The sequence below is a fragment of the Protobothrops mucrosquamatus genome, unplaced genomic scaffold, assembly GCF_001527695.2.
Source record: "Protobothrops mucrosquamatus isolate PMUCROS unplaced genomic scaffold, P.Mucros_1.0 scaffold212, whole genome shotgun sequence".
Lineage (NCBI taxonomy): Eukaryota > Metazoa > Chordata > Lepidosauria > Squamata > Viperidae > Protobothrops > Protobothrops mucrosquamatus.
In genome coordinates this window covers 727,850-742,908 of record NW_015386566.1, presented here as the reverse complement: position 1 = coordinate 742,908, position 15,059 = coordinate 727,850, and the positions used below count along the sequence as shown (strand labels likewise).

Here is a 15,059-nt window from a genome sequence, read left to right as displayed (position 1 = left end):
CTAATTAGCAAAACCCAGAGTCAATGTTTCATTTCCCCCCCATCTTTAGCACAAAATCCAGAAACAGTTTCCCAACAGAAAAAAACTTGGATGTATTATTTTCTTGATCAGAGCAGTTAATTTAGCCATCTCTGCTAGTTCCAGTTTTTCCAGCCATTCATCCATCATGGGAATTGAAATATCTTTCCATTTTTGTATATAAAGCTTACATATTCAAAGGGAAGTCTGAAGTGAGCATTCTGCCTGGTGTCCCTAAGCTTTATGTGTCATTTAGAATTGCACTTCTTTAGAATAAAATAAGAATACTTCCTTCCAGGAATTAAAGGATATATATTATTGTGATCCTCCTTCAGTCTTCTAATTTCCTATAAAGCAGGGCCTTTTAAAGTTACTTAAAAAGTTACACAACTGGGCATATATAGCCAATGATTTCATACACATTTCCAAAAACTGTTTCCTTCTTTTTTAAAAAAAATAGAATGTTCAGATTCCCACACACACCTACCTAATCACTGTTACTAATTTTTCAGGGTAGATAAGAAGACACATATTTATAAACTAGCATGTTTTCCAAAGAGTGGAAAGTCTTTTATGAAGTAACTGGAATCACCTTCCCCTCACCTGGATCTAAGTCTTCCAAAGACTGGGTCAAATGCTATCTTTGATACAGTTTTCTCTGTCCTTCTTGGCTTCTATTGGGTTACAATATAATCCCATCACTAGATGCTAATCCTCACCCCGCCCACAGGAACAGTAGATTCTGTTTATCCCAGTCTGGAATCAATCCAGAAGTTCTTGTCTTTCCTTCTGTTTAACTGGCTGATGCAATAGAGGTACAGACTATGAAAGCCTGAATAATTCCTGGCAAGAGTGTTTGTTTTACTAAAAAGCAAATGTAATTATCTACAACTCTCTTTCTATTCTCACTCAATTTGTACTAACTTTACAAGGGAATGGAAAAGTTATTTATTGGTTTATCCTTTAGAATAGAATAGAATAGAATAGAATAGAATAGAATCTGGAAGGGACCTTGGAGGTCTTCTAGTCTAGCCCCCTGCTAAAGCAAGAGAACCTATACCATTTCAGACAAGTGACTGTCTACTCTCTTCTTAAAAATCTCCAGTGATGGAGTGCCCACGATTTCTGGAGGCAAGCTGTCCCACTGGTTAATTGTCCTCACTTTTAGGAAGTTTCTCCTTAATTCCAGGTTGCTTCTCTCTTTGGTCAGTTTCCAGTCATTGTTTCTTGTTTTGCCCTCTGGTGCTTTGGAGAATCTTTGGGCTTTTGATTGTTATTTTTTTTTCATCCAGCAACAATGCAGGTGTCTCACACCTGTCACAGTATTCTGTTGTTCAGAATGATAAGACATTCATCAGTTTGGGTTTGCTGGTTTTACCCAGGCACAAAAATGCCATATGCATAAAGGAGATTGAGCTGCGATATATGGAGCTGTAATGTATGTAATTCCACGAGTTTGTTTGCGAAGGAAATTGTCAGTCAAAAATATCGCAAATTTCATTAGCAATAATAATGTGTGAGGTCAGCTACTTTACCAGTCATTTCCATTTATTTGAGAAATAATTTGAACGACTACATCTGCAGCTCATATTCAGCCTAATCTCCCTATTCCTAGTGCTGGTGGGGGATTATTCCAAAAAAGCATTTTATTTGATCTGTACTATACATTCAATGCAGGACATTGTTATGTGTGAAAACATGCCATAAAGAGGAAGATAAAGATTTGGTTGCCACAGCAGGAGCCTAAATTCTTTTAAGTAAAAATGTTCTTTTCTTTTGTCTGTGTTAATGCTGCATATTGCACTGAAATGTCCTCAAGTACCAGGGACTCCTGCATAAGCCTCTATGGTGTGTGTAGTTGAACAATACAGTCCACAATTTATTCACCAGCCTGGCATCTGTGTTCCTACCATTGGAGTCTGATAGTTTACCCTTGACTAGTTTTCATATGACTTAGGGTCTTTCTCCATTTGTATCTAAAAATGCTACAAACATGACCTGGCAACATCTTTTTTCTAATGTATTCCGTTGATGTTGCCTTCTTCTTGTCCCAACCGTTTGAGTGAGTCATAAGTCATCCTTACCTCTTCTGGGTTTGACACAGTATTTTCCACCTTATTTCGTACAACTACGGACCTGCGCCTCTTTCGCCGAGCCTTGAAAACCCATCTATTCCATGCGGCCGGCCTGGCGTAGTTTTGATTGTGTTTTGGTAGGGGTTTTTATATGGGGTATTTTAGAGCAGGCTTTTTATTTAATATTTATTGTGATTTTTATTATTGCCTGTTCACCACCCTGAGTCCCGTAAGGGAGATAGGGCGGTATATAAATTTAAATAATATAATATAATATATATATATATTCCATGGATAACTTTGAAAATGGATTAAATCTCTGAGGCCTGGGTGTATTTCATTTTGGAGGGAAGTCAGAGGGAGGGCAACATCTGGAACAGAAGCAATAGAAGCAGGATAGGCTACAGGGACAGCCAATCCAATATAGTCCAGTTTTCCTGCCATTCAAGCATGGGTGGAGATAACTTCAACTAAACAATGGGGGAAATCCCCACTGTATGTTATGTGTTCGATATATTTTCTGAACTTAAAAAAACAGGTCAGGTCAGTAACTAAGCACATTACAGAAACATAGCTATTATCTATACTGTCAGGGACCAATACAGGCAATTGACTTACGATCAATTGCTTAGCAACTGTTCAAAGTTACAATGGACCTCGCTGGGGAGTACTTACAACTCATGTTCTAAGTTCCCTCCCTTCATCCCCCCCACAGTCATGTGACCACACTTCAGGTGCTGGGCAAGCAGCCTACATGAACTGCCATTTGTAGCATCCTGCAGTCACCTGACCTTGTTTTACGATGGTTTTGCTGAAAACTGGCACTTACTTCTGTTTTTTTTGGCAAAACCAGCTTGTAACAAACTATTTACTCACTTAACAACCACCGTAAAAAAGGTCACAAAATCAGGTTGGTCATGTGGGTGACTTGATTTATGACCGTCATGACTTACAACTGTAATGGGAAGGCTCTATTATGATCATAACTCAAAAACTACCTGTAACAGTTTTTCAATGTTAAAATAGTGTGTGCGGGATCCATATATTTATATTGTTTTTGCAATCTTTAAATGCTTTTGTAGTGTTTCAAAAAGCATATATTACAGCAAGGAAAAACCTTCAAACCATTTCAGTTCACTACAAATGATAGAACTATTCAATGTTCTATATCTACTAGATATTTTAACCTACATTTTAATTACTTTTATACTCGATTATTATTACTCATGATGTTGATTTTGCCTTTTGCTCTTTAAACAGCTCAAAGCATTATCTGTTGATACCTATTTAATGGCCATGTCCAGCCTAACCTGGACTTAAAAGACTGCCTATTATCAGCGAAACAAAATTCTTGAAGGAAAAACACACACCCTTTTAAAAGCTTGCCATTTGGAGCAAATATCTATCAGATTAGCTGGAGAACTTAGACTATCTAAATCATCCCGATATACTCTTTGAGAGACAAAGATGGTGAAGGTTGCCTCCAAATAAGTTTTCTTCCCATAATATTTACAGTGGCTTCTGAAATGAGTGAGCTCTTTTTTCTAAAACAGTTTTGCTGATCAGTACTCTGGTGTCCCTACATTACAGGTATCGTTGTTCAGTGTTTCTATTCCATAGTTCTTAACAGCCCCACGGTGAGATGGGTGGCAAATAAATTAAACAAATATACAATGGGTTTGCTTCGCCCCCCCCACTTTCTGCCCCTCACTCTTGTTCCTACAGATCTTTTCCTTTTGAAACCTAGTGAGACCAGCTGTTCAAAAGCAAGCCAGGATCTGGGAACTGGTTCACCAGTTGCCTGAAATGGCAGGGTAGGGAGTATTATAATAGAAAAATGGCAGGAGTGACGTGAGGTCCTTAACTCTCTTCTTCCTATTCTTCCCCCCATCTCTACCGCCAATCTTCACAATTCCTCATTCTCTGCTATGTTGCCAGCCACATGTTTTTGATCTCAGAAGTCAGTGGAAAATGCAAAGAAAAAATAGCTGGAAAAGATAAACTACTGTATCATCTTCAACCTGTTGTATCTCTGATCCAAACCATTACCTTCCCAGAGTTACACTGCTGCTCTTTTCAAAATATTTACTTTGAACTCAGTTTCACTTGCATTCTACTTACTTTCTGGCTTTAAAAAATTTTTTTTTGAAAAAAAAAACCTCTACTTCCAAAACCAAAACTGAGCAGTGCAAATACATGTAAATTTCTGGAGTCTGTGTTTCTGCTAGTAATTTATACTTTCTACTAACCCAGACAATTGCGGGGGGGGGGGGGGGAGAGAATATAGTATTGGGTGCTGAATACTACCTGCTAACAAAAAAGATTTTTAAAAAGCACATTATTAGACTACCTGGAACCTGAGTACCAATCTGTTTTGGCATACATTGCTTGAACAAAGAACTCATAGTAATTCTGCTTCTTAACATTTCACATGTTTTTCTGTGCTTTTTTGGATAAGAATTCTGATCACCCTAGATTCTTTAACTGTACATTTCCCTTTTTGCATTCCAGATGTCTAGTATGGCTTGTCTGTTTTCACGCATCCAATCCCAAAGCTCACACAAATGAATATTATTTTCCCCCAATTTTGATTCCTTCAATCGTGAAAGCTCGAAGGAAGATATTTAAAATTAATATAGCACTTTAAAAGTAATCCAAGTACATGTTATATTATCCCTGTTCCCCTCAGAAGAGCCCTGTAACGTAGATAGATCTGTATTAACTGTGTCTATACTGTAGATGGAAGCCTCTGAAGGAGAGGAACTGATGGACTCTGTGAATATGGCTGACCTGAACAGAAGATTTGTGTCTCAGTCTGTTTTAGCCATAAATTAATATTACATTAGTTTACAAGCTTGGCATCTTTACTGGGACACCACGATATTTGGGTTTCAGTAGTAGATGAAGTCCAGGAGTATCACTCTCTGATCCATACTTTGTGTGTCATAAAGAAGCAATGTAGACTTCTTTAACTCAGGAGTTGCAAAAGTTCTCAGGCTGCCTTGCTTGTACAAGTCACTCAGAGCAGCTGCAAAGGACCAGGTTGCACTGAATGTGATCAGAATTCATCTCTGACTCTCAGCCTCCTGGACTTCACCCCAGACTTAGAGTCCAATTTAATCTTTCGGCTTGTGGATCTAGGTCTTCCCTTTGGAGCAGGAGGCTCTGGTGAATCCAGACTGTCAGGTGCAGAATTGTTGTCTTCTGTGTCTTCTTTATATGACTGTTCCTGTTCTGCCTCTTTCTGTCTCATCAGCTTTTCTGCTTGGCTCCATTCCTACAACCAGAAAGAACATAGGACAGTGATGGCAAACCTTTTAGAGACCGAGTGTCCAAAAACCGCCCCACCACCCAACCCCACCCACCCATAGGGCCACCCACTGCCTCCACAGCCCACTGCAGCAGATCACCCAGGTGGTCCTGCAGTGCCATGACGGCCATGCCCTCCACCTACACCCTGCAGCATCATCTGCACGTGATGGGGCATGAGGGTGAAGTCTTGTCCTGGCTGTCATGTCCTTGGCTATGCTGCTCTGCACGGGCTGTGCCCGTGGGCAACTCTCCTCTGGGGGGCCTGCTGGTGAGGCAGCCATGGGGGGAGTTGGGGCTAGGGCGAGGGTGCATGTGCTTGTGCCCACAGAGAGGGCTCCGAGTGCCACCTCTGGCACACGTGCCAGAGGTTCACCACCACTGACATAGGAAGTGGAAAAAGTAAGGAGGAGCCTGATAGAAAAACACTTTACCATTTGATGGTCTCCTTCTTACTATCACCTTTTCTCAATATTTCTATGGGGAGCAATGTAACTTCAAGTCAAGACACTTGGAAATTTATCCAATGCTTCTCTCCTTTCATTTCCTCACTGTAGCCTTATCGGCAGCCCTTACTTTTTTATTTTGCCTATGGACTTTGGGTCCCTTTCAACCCTTTCTCCCTCTTCCTTGCTTGGTTACCTGCTCCGCGTGCTCTGGAGAAAGGGTATACCAGAGGGCGATAGCACAGCGCCTCCCACGGGTCACGGCCCACACACCATGAGGATTCTCTTCACCAGAGCTGAAGGCCACCAGCCTCCCGCATTTAGGGCGCACTTGAGCCTGCCAAAGAGAGAGGGGAAAATGATAAATCAACAGTTCTCCCCTTCCTTGCCATAGAATTCTCTTCTTTCAAGCTCATACGATGACTTTGAGTTATACTATAGATGGGAAAACATTTTCTTATTTTGGAGACAAGAAGAGAATTGCTCAAGCCCAGTACAGAAGAAGTTCATGCATCTTCCAACATAAAATTTGGCTGAATTTGCCTGATTGCTCAGTTTGTTAGGGACAAATACTGCGAATTCAGTTTCCAGTTGTCCTTCCTTCTCTCCTAATCCCATGTTCAAGGCTTGAGGCAGACTCACTGTAACGGTTACAGCATCCATCTCAGTGAAGAAGAGATTCCCCCCTTGGAAGTCTTCATTCAGGTAAAGGATTGCACTGTGGAGAAATGAGAAAATAAAGAAAGGTAAGGGTACCTGAGCAGTTTTCCACGAGTCTTCCTTTACCTTAAATAATCAAGCTTCGTATTTAAATTGCCAGAGATTGACATTCTTTTAGGAGAGCGTTTCCACAAGGGATGTTGCTAGAGCAGATGTGAAGGTTCACCTGGGAAAACATGATGTCTCTAATAAGGATCAAATATATTATTCAGGGAAATGTATGTGACTGAAGCAGCCTTCTTCAAACTGTTCTCCTACAACTGCGTTGCACTACAAATCCCAGCCATGCTGCCTGGATGCCAAGATATTAGAAAAGGTTAATCTATATTCAAGGCCAGTGGCAACTCTCAGATCCACTTTCTGTTCCTGTTCTCTCTGTGTGTGTTATGTGTGTGCTCATCATTCGTTGTCAGCAGTAAGTTGAAAGCAAAGCTAGTCTATCTGTGAGCTGTCTTTGACATTTCATGTTTACTGCTTGTTTGTTATTTGCCGAACTACAGCATGAATATTTTCCATACCACCCACTCCTGTTACATGTTTTATTGCAAAAAATATCCATTATGTATTATCTGTACCAGCAGGCATTAATATGGGGGACTAATTTAAACCTGGATGCTTAACAAGAAAGCATACTCAATGAAATACCTTACATCGGAAGAAAAAGAATATATGCTGTTCTTCCTACCTTCCTATCATGTCACATTTCTCCAAGGATTTTCCTTTTACTCTCCTAAGCTTTCACAGGGTGCTACCCAATCTCTCTCTCTTTCTCTCTTCCTCATTCTCTCAATCAAAACACTGTGAGCAAATGAGCGTAGGTTCATTTTGAACAGGTCTGAAGTTCTTCTTCCATTTGCAGAAACAGCTTTTTAAAAAAATAATAAAAAAATTAAAACCAGAATTCAAAAATTCAAAATACTCCAAGCATATCAGCTTCTGGAGGAGAACCAACAGCAATGTGGAACTGATCCACTCTCAGTCAATGACTGCAGAAATCGATTGCTGCCATGCCTTACACTGTTCTCTTCCTCAGCAGTAGCCGCATACGTTAATTAAAGCACGCATCAGAAGACATAATCATTTTCATTCCCAGATCCTCTCCACACAGCCAATAGCTTCCATCCACATATTTTCATGCTGCTGTGCAGCATCTGGCAGGGATTCCCAAGTTGTCCTTTAGCTAGCCAATTAGAGAGCACCAGAAACAAGAGGCAGTCCCAGCTGTGCTCTTCACTTTGGTGTATTAGCTGCTTATGTTGAGAAAAAGAGGGAGGAAAAAAAGAAATCAGCCATTAGTATGGGAGGAACAAAACTACCTGGGATGAGGAAGAAGAGGGAGAATGAACCATCAAGTCAATAGGAATCCCAGAGCAGGGCCAGGCAGACGTTACTACCAACAGGATGCATCTCTTGCCCAGCAGCTCTAATCCAGAGGAAGGGCTCTAAAACAACAGACACAGCCGTCCCTTCTTACACAGAAGCCAAATTAATTTGCAGAGTTAATCGGCTCAGTTTCCAATGAGCAGATAGTTTGATTAAGAATACACAAGGGTGATACCAATCTTAAACTTGTTCCTCTCTTGAGCGTGGAAAAAGTGCCACTGTACACTTCTACTCTAATTATAAAACTAAGAATGGCAAGCAAGAGGTCTCTTTGTAGTTTCAGACTAAGAAGAAAAATACACGGCAGCAATTCAGTTCTTTTCTTTTGCTAGTTTAATGAATTCCATGATAAAAGAATTGTTTGCTCGGTAGATTGTCAGCTGATATATGCACAAAGCAGTGTTTCTTTTAGCCTGGGTGAGTAAGATAGAAACAAATGTCACGAAGAAAAGCTCAGAATATTTTGGAATTCTAGAATTCTATTTTGAAAAGACAATATAAGGTTCACGAGGAGGCGAACAAGGCTACTATAAGCCTCCTCAGAATAACTAAATTTGGAGGGAGGGGTGAAGAATATCACTCCAGTCCCACATGACTAAAGCATGTAAGAGCAAAGCAATACGAAACACCCACACACTTGCTGATTAGAGTCATTATGACTGAGTTATTCCTACTAAGGGGAATAATATTTGCACTGATTACAACAGTCAGGAATATGAGGAACTATATTAAAGGGTCACGGCATTAGGAAGGTTGAGAACCACTGCTCCAGGCCTTCCTGTCCTCCACCATCTTCTGGAGTCCATTTAAGCTCACGCCTACTGCTTCAGTGACTCCATCCAGCCACCTCATTCTCTGTCGTCCCCTTCTTCTATTGCCCTATTTCTCTATACAGAAACTGAAATACTTTGGCCACCTAATGAGAAGGAAGGACTCACTGGAAAAGGGCCTGATGCTGGGAAAGATTGAGAGCAATAGAAAAAGGGGACGACAGAGAATGAGATGGCTGGATGGAGTCACTGAAGCAGTAGGCGTGAGCTTAAATGGACTCCAGAAGATGGTAGAGGACAGGAAAGCCTGGAGGAACGTTGTCCATGGGGTCGCCATGGGTCGGACACGACTTTGCAATTAACAACAAATACAGAACTGTTCAAATTTTGACCACAATTGGGACTAGAATTTCTATTGCTAAGCAAGGCGGTTGTTAAGTGAGCAAAACAATATGTACAGCTAATATTTGGCTCAGAATTTAATTTAAAAATACTGAAATTGTCATTAGATAGTGAAGCAGACACTTTCCTACCCCATGGCTCCAATTTAAGAATGGTCAATGAACCTCAGTTGAATTTATGGCATCTGCTTCCCTTTCTATTCCAATAGAAAGAAAAAAGAAAGAAAGAAAGAAAGAAAGAAAGAAAGAGAAAGAAAGAAAGAAAGAAAGAAAGAAAGAAAGAAAGAAAGAAAGAAAGAAAGAAGGTGAGACCAGGTATTGAATTCTTCCTATTAAAAGCCAGAAATGATATGGAACAGAAAATCTCTCTTCTTGGATAAATCACACTATTAGATAATTTTTTTCACTATTGGATTATAATGTACAGTTAAAATACATAGATTTTTGTGACACAAAGTTATTATAATATGAATTTATGCAACAAAAATTTGGCATGCCTTTTAAGAACCCACAACATTCTTTTTGTTAAAACACCTATTTTTTTTTTTTTTTACTAAAAATGGTTACCTTTAAAAAAAACAAAACACAGAGAGATACTTTAAAATACCGTAAGCCAGAAAAAAAAATACTTCAAATATATTGGTCAAGTGTTATACTTTAGCCAGTGGTGGGATTCAAATATGTGAACAACCGGTTCTCTGTGTGGATGCTGCTTCCGGAAGTCCATTCTGGGCCTGGGCAACAAAAAATTAGCTACTGGTTCTGCCAAAGTGGTGCGAACTGGCTGAATCCCACCACTGACTATAGCTTTATAAAATTGCACACAATCTATGAAATTGTGCACCCTTTGAAGGAAGAAATGTTTTTTGGTTTTCAATTTTATTTGGGTCCAAGTGTTTGGTCTAACCATTTTAGGACTGTAAGTCCCAGTATGTGCCACCATTCCTACAAGATTAGAGGGCAGCAGTTTATGCAAGGTTGGTGGAGAGACACATACAAGGTGTACTTCTAAGTTCTGTAAAAGATTGGTTTAATTTTGGCGTAAATTCTGTTTCGGGGGCTCTTCTTTCTGTAAATTGCTTGATATGGAAAAAAGGTCAAACCTTTTCTTTTGCTGGATTTGCAATAAATTAATTTGTACTTATTAATTATTTAATTAATTGATAAGAAAAGGAACGATGTAAATAATCTACATATTAGCTTCATATCAGAAGACTTCTTTTCAAAGCTGTGTAGGAATGGTCAAATGAAGTATTCACCGATCAACATTCTCTATTGAGAAGGCAAAGCAAGACTACAAAGGTGCTCTACTGCCTTTGGACACTAGATGGCAGCATGAAGAAATGGTAATAGCTGTTGGAACCAAAGCACTAGCACTGCCCAGCACAAAGCAGAATAAGAGTTGGAAGGGACCTTGGAGGTCTTCTAGTCCAACCCCTGCTCAAACAGGAGTCCCTATACCATTCTGGACAAATGGCTGTCCAATCTCTTCTTAAAAACCTCCAGTGATGGAGCACTCACAACATTTTGAAATGTTTCTATCTTTCTTTAACAGTTTTATCATGATAAATAAAAAGACAAAAAAAGCAGTGAAAAACATGTCAATACAACCCTTTGCACATTCAGACTGGGTTTTCAACCCTGTAATGTCTCCTGCCCAGCTCTTCTAGATGCTAACAAGGAAAAGGAGAAACTTCTTATGGTGGAAGAAACTGTGCAGAACAGCAGCAAGTAGATTCTTGACTATAACGATAAGTGACATCATACCAATGTCTGCAATGAAAGAGGCAACTGTCATGGAAGGTGTACTTGGAGGAGGAGAAGGGGGAGTCTCGGCAAGAGCACTGTGGTTTTTCCAGGAAGGAGGCAATACATTCCAGAGAGAGATCCAAAATAAAAAAACTGTCGTTCTGAACTGGGTGGGGGAGGGAGAAAGAGGTTCAGGGTAGCCACACTCTAGAACAGTGTTTCTCAACCTCGGCAACTTTAAGCTGTACAGACTTCAATTCCTAGAATTTTCCTGGCTGGCTGGGGGATTCTGGGACTTGAAATTCACAGAGCTTAAAGTTGCCAAGTTAGAGAAACATTGCCCTAATAGCTTCCAGCATAGGTTAGAAGCAGTGGTGGGATTCAAATATGTGAACAACCTGTTCTCTGTGTGGATGCCACTTCCGGAAGTCCGTTCTGGGCCTGGGCAACAAAAAATTAGCTACTGGTTCTGCCGAAGTGGTGCGAACCAGCTGAATCCCACCACTGGTTAGAAGGTTTAAAGCTTTAGACTGGCAAGATTCTGTCTACTAGGTGTAAGCAAATACATTAAATTTGCAAGGGTTTGGCTGAGGAATTCTGGAAGTTGAAGTCCACAACTTTAAAGTTGCCCAGGTTGGAGACCCCTGCATTAAAGAATTGGACTTGGTTGGATTTCACTGTGTTATTTTGGGGTATGTTTCTCAGGTCAAGATGATGGCAATTGTGCTACTTTATAAGCATAATTACACTATTTCCATCCCAAAACAAGTTCCTTTTAAAAGCAGCAGCATATAATATTGATAAATATTTATTTATTTATTAAACAAATTTATATGGCTACCCAACTTACACATGGCGAATTCAGAACAATAAAAAGCTACAATTCTAATAAACCCAAGCCTGCTGACAGAACCTCCAGGACCTTTCAGAAATATAACAAGGGTGGGGCCAATCCTATCTCCATAAGGATGATGTTCAACAAGGAGAGAGCCAGTATGGAGAAGGCCCTTTTTCTTGGTCCCACCAGATGATAATAATAATAATAATAATAATAATAATAATAATAATAATAATAATAATAATAATAATAATAATAATAATAATAATAATAATAATAATAATAATAATAATAATAATAATAATAATTTGGAAGGGACCTTGGAGGTCATCAAGTCTAACCCCCTGCTCAGGCAGGTAACCCTATACCATTTCGGACAAATGGCTGTCCAGTTTCTTCTTAAAAATTTCCAGTGTTGGAGCACTCACCGCTTCTGGAGGCAGGTTGTTCCACTGGTTAATTGTTCTAACTGTCAGGAAGTTTCTCCTTAGTTCTAGGTTGCTTCTCTCCTTGATTAGTTTCCACCCGTTGCTTCTTGTCCTGCCCTCAGGTGCTTTGGAGAATAGCTTGACTCCCTCTTCTCTGTGGCAGCCCCTGAGATATTGGAACACTGCTATCATGTCCCCCCTCGTCCTTCTCTTCATTAAACTAGACATACCCAATTCCATCAACCTTTCCTTATATGTTTTAACCTCCAGTCCCCTAATCATCTTTGTTGCTCTTCTCTGTACTCTTTCTAGGGTCTCAACAGATGTATTTCCTTAGTAGATGGGACCTGCAACTTGTCCTGACTTCCCATTTTGGTGGACCAGGTAGATGTTAACTGAGAAAAGAGGGTCCTTCAAATGATTTTGAAATGAAAGAAATACAAATTTCTTAACTTTGGTATCCAAGCAACTGCTAATGACTACAACATTATTATAAACTGCTGGAAGCTTAAACAGTTTCAGTGGCATATTGGTCACATCAACCAATCAACATAAACTCCCTTCCTTCCAAATTGCTGAATGTGGTTTGCAATCTGTTTAAAATTTACCACCTTTAATTATAAAGAAATAAATGAAATGTGTATCTGAATAATTTAAGTACGGCATGCTCAGCATGAGACATACAGTATTATCAGTTTTCACTCTGAAACTATTACCTATAGTCTCTGTGTATGTAGGCAGGGGGTTCTCTCCAGCAAGTGTTTCCTTCCGGGTCCAAGAGGCAATTATCAGCATGGACTGGATGGCTGAGATCCATGCGACTTTCCTGTTCTCCTAAGGAGGAATCACAAAAGTCGTAACTGTTTTGTTCCCTTGACCAACATTTTATTGCTCAATAGGCAAAAGAAACCCAAAGACCAATTACAACTCCAGAATTTACAGTACATAATATTGGTGGTCCTTGACTTACAGCCATTCATTTAGTGACTGTTCAAAGTTACTATAGCACTGAAAAAAATGCCTTATGACTGGCCTGTACACTTATAACCATTGCAGCCTCCCCGCAGTCACATGATCAAAATTCAGGCACTTGACAACCAGCCTGTGTTTATGCAACTTCCCAGGGTTATCATCATTTATGACCTCCCAGCCGATTTCTCATAAAGTCAATGGGGAAAGCTGGATTCACTTAACAACCGAGTAATTCACGTAATCAACTGTAGTGATTTGCTTAACTATGGCAATAAAGGTCATAAAATTGGGTGTGACTCAGTTAACAACTGCCTTGTTAGCAATGGAAATACTGGTCCCAACTGGGGCCATCAGTTAAGGACTGTCTTTATTTTCTGAAGAAACACATCTGGGTAGGCCTGATATAATTCTGGCATGAGACTTTTAAAAAATATATATTGCTATCCATTTCTCCTCCAGTAAAATTCCTCTCAATATATATCAGCAGGGATAACTTAGGAGACTTAGCAAAATCCCAGGTTCAAGCAGAGACCCAGCTTATCATAGTACTGCTTTATCTGACCTACACATATAGCAGACAATACATCCCCCCACTTGTTTTGCTAAAGCTATTTCTCTCCTGCTATTCCATCTCTCTCTCTCTCTCTCTCTCTCTCTCTCTCTCTCTCTCTCTCTCTCTCTCTCTCTCTCTCTCTCTCAGTAGCCATGTTTTAGTTTATTAGCAATAGCAATAGCACTTCGACTTACTGTATATACTGCTTTATAGTACTTTACAGCCAGTGGTGGGATTCAAATATGTGAATAACCAGTTCTCTGTGTGGATGCCGCTTCTGGAAGTCCATTCTGGGCATGGGCAACAAAAAATTAGCTACCGGTTCTGCTGAACTGGTGCGAACTTGGCTGAATCCCACCACTGTTTATAGCCCTCTTTAAGCAGTTTACAGAGTCAGCCTATTGGCCCCAACAATCTGGGTCTTCATTTTACCGATCTTGGAAGGATGGAAGGCTGAGTCAACCTTGAGCAGTTCAGAATCGAACTGCTGGCAGTCAGCCGAATTAGCCTGCAATACTGCATTCTGTCCACAGCGCCACCACGGCTCTTGAGTATTTCATTGTGGTGGATTTAGTGTTTTCAAGATGGAGGATTAGTTTAGCAATTCTTTCTTCTATACTTTCCTTTGATCTCAGGATTTGATGGCAGAAAATCCACAGTTTTCTTAACATTGTTTTAATGGAGACTAGTTTTCACTGTGTATGTTTTGGGAAGCATCATTCTCATTGACCACACTATATTTTTAAACCTGCCTTCCTTCACCGGTACACATGTATATGTACAATTAGCAGATTTTAAACTTCTAAAAATGAAAATATGAAATGGCACCATAACATTTTTACTTCCCCTGCAATTGTGAAACTAAACTATAGTCTCTATCAGGCACGCATCCTATAAATTCAAAGGGTAAAATATATATGACCATACATTCTTTACCAATTTCTGTTGCAATTACAATGTTATACATAATTATACGTAGCACATTTTCATCAGCACAGCCTGTATTGTACTGAATTCATGAATATGCCTATTAAGAATAACCACAGTTGTCAAATATGCAGACATTGTAGTGCCAAATAAATAAATGGGAGCCAATCTAGAGCACAGCCCACAATGACAATGCAAGACTACTTTATATATGTATGAGTTTCTCTTCCTGGATTGAAAAAGGTGTGTTTAGTGCAGGGGTGTCAAACTGGTGGCCCATGGGCTGGATGCATCATGCGCAGGCCACACCCACCCTGGCTCCGCAAAGGCAAAAAATGTTGCGATACCTTACGATACGTCATGTGACATGATCGAGTTTGACCCCCGTGATTTAGTGGATGTGAGTTTGATATATGCTTTAAAATCAAATCATAATCTTTATGTCATAAAACAGTGGATTTTTAATTTTC

At 39.9% G+C, this 15,059-nt stretch overlaps 1 protein-coding gene across 1 annotated transcript in view; it reads right to left on the bottom strand.

Annotated features, from left to right (window-relative positions):
• Nucleotides 1-4,505: 4,505 nt before the first annotated feature.
• Nucleotides 4,506-15,059, bottom strand: part of LOC107285772 (prolyl 3-hydroxylase 3) — a 43,978-nt gene continuing 33,424 nt past the window's right edge. Inside the window, exons 14-17 of the mRNA XM_029283754.1 lie at nucleotides 12,854-12,971; nucleotides 6,491-6,566; nucleotides 6,045-6,185; nucleotides 4,506-5,370 (exon numbers count right to left, since the gene is read on the bottom strand). Of these exons, the coding sequence (XP_029139587.1) occupies nucleotides 5,152-5,370; nucleotides 6,045-6,185; nucleotides 6,491-6,566; nucleotides 12,854-12,971 (554 nt within the window). The 3' untranslated portion in view covers nucleotides 4,506-5,151. The remainder of the gene's footprint in view (nucleotides 5,371-6,044; nucleotides 6,186-6,490; nucleotides 6,567-12,853; nucleotides 12,972-15,059) is intronic.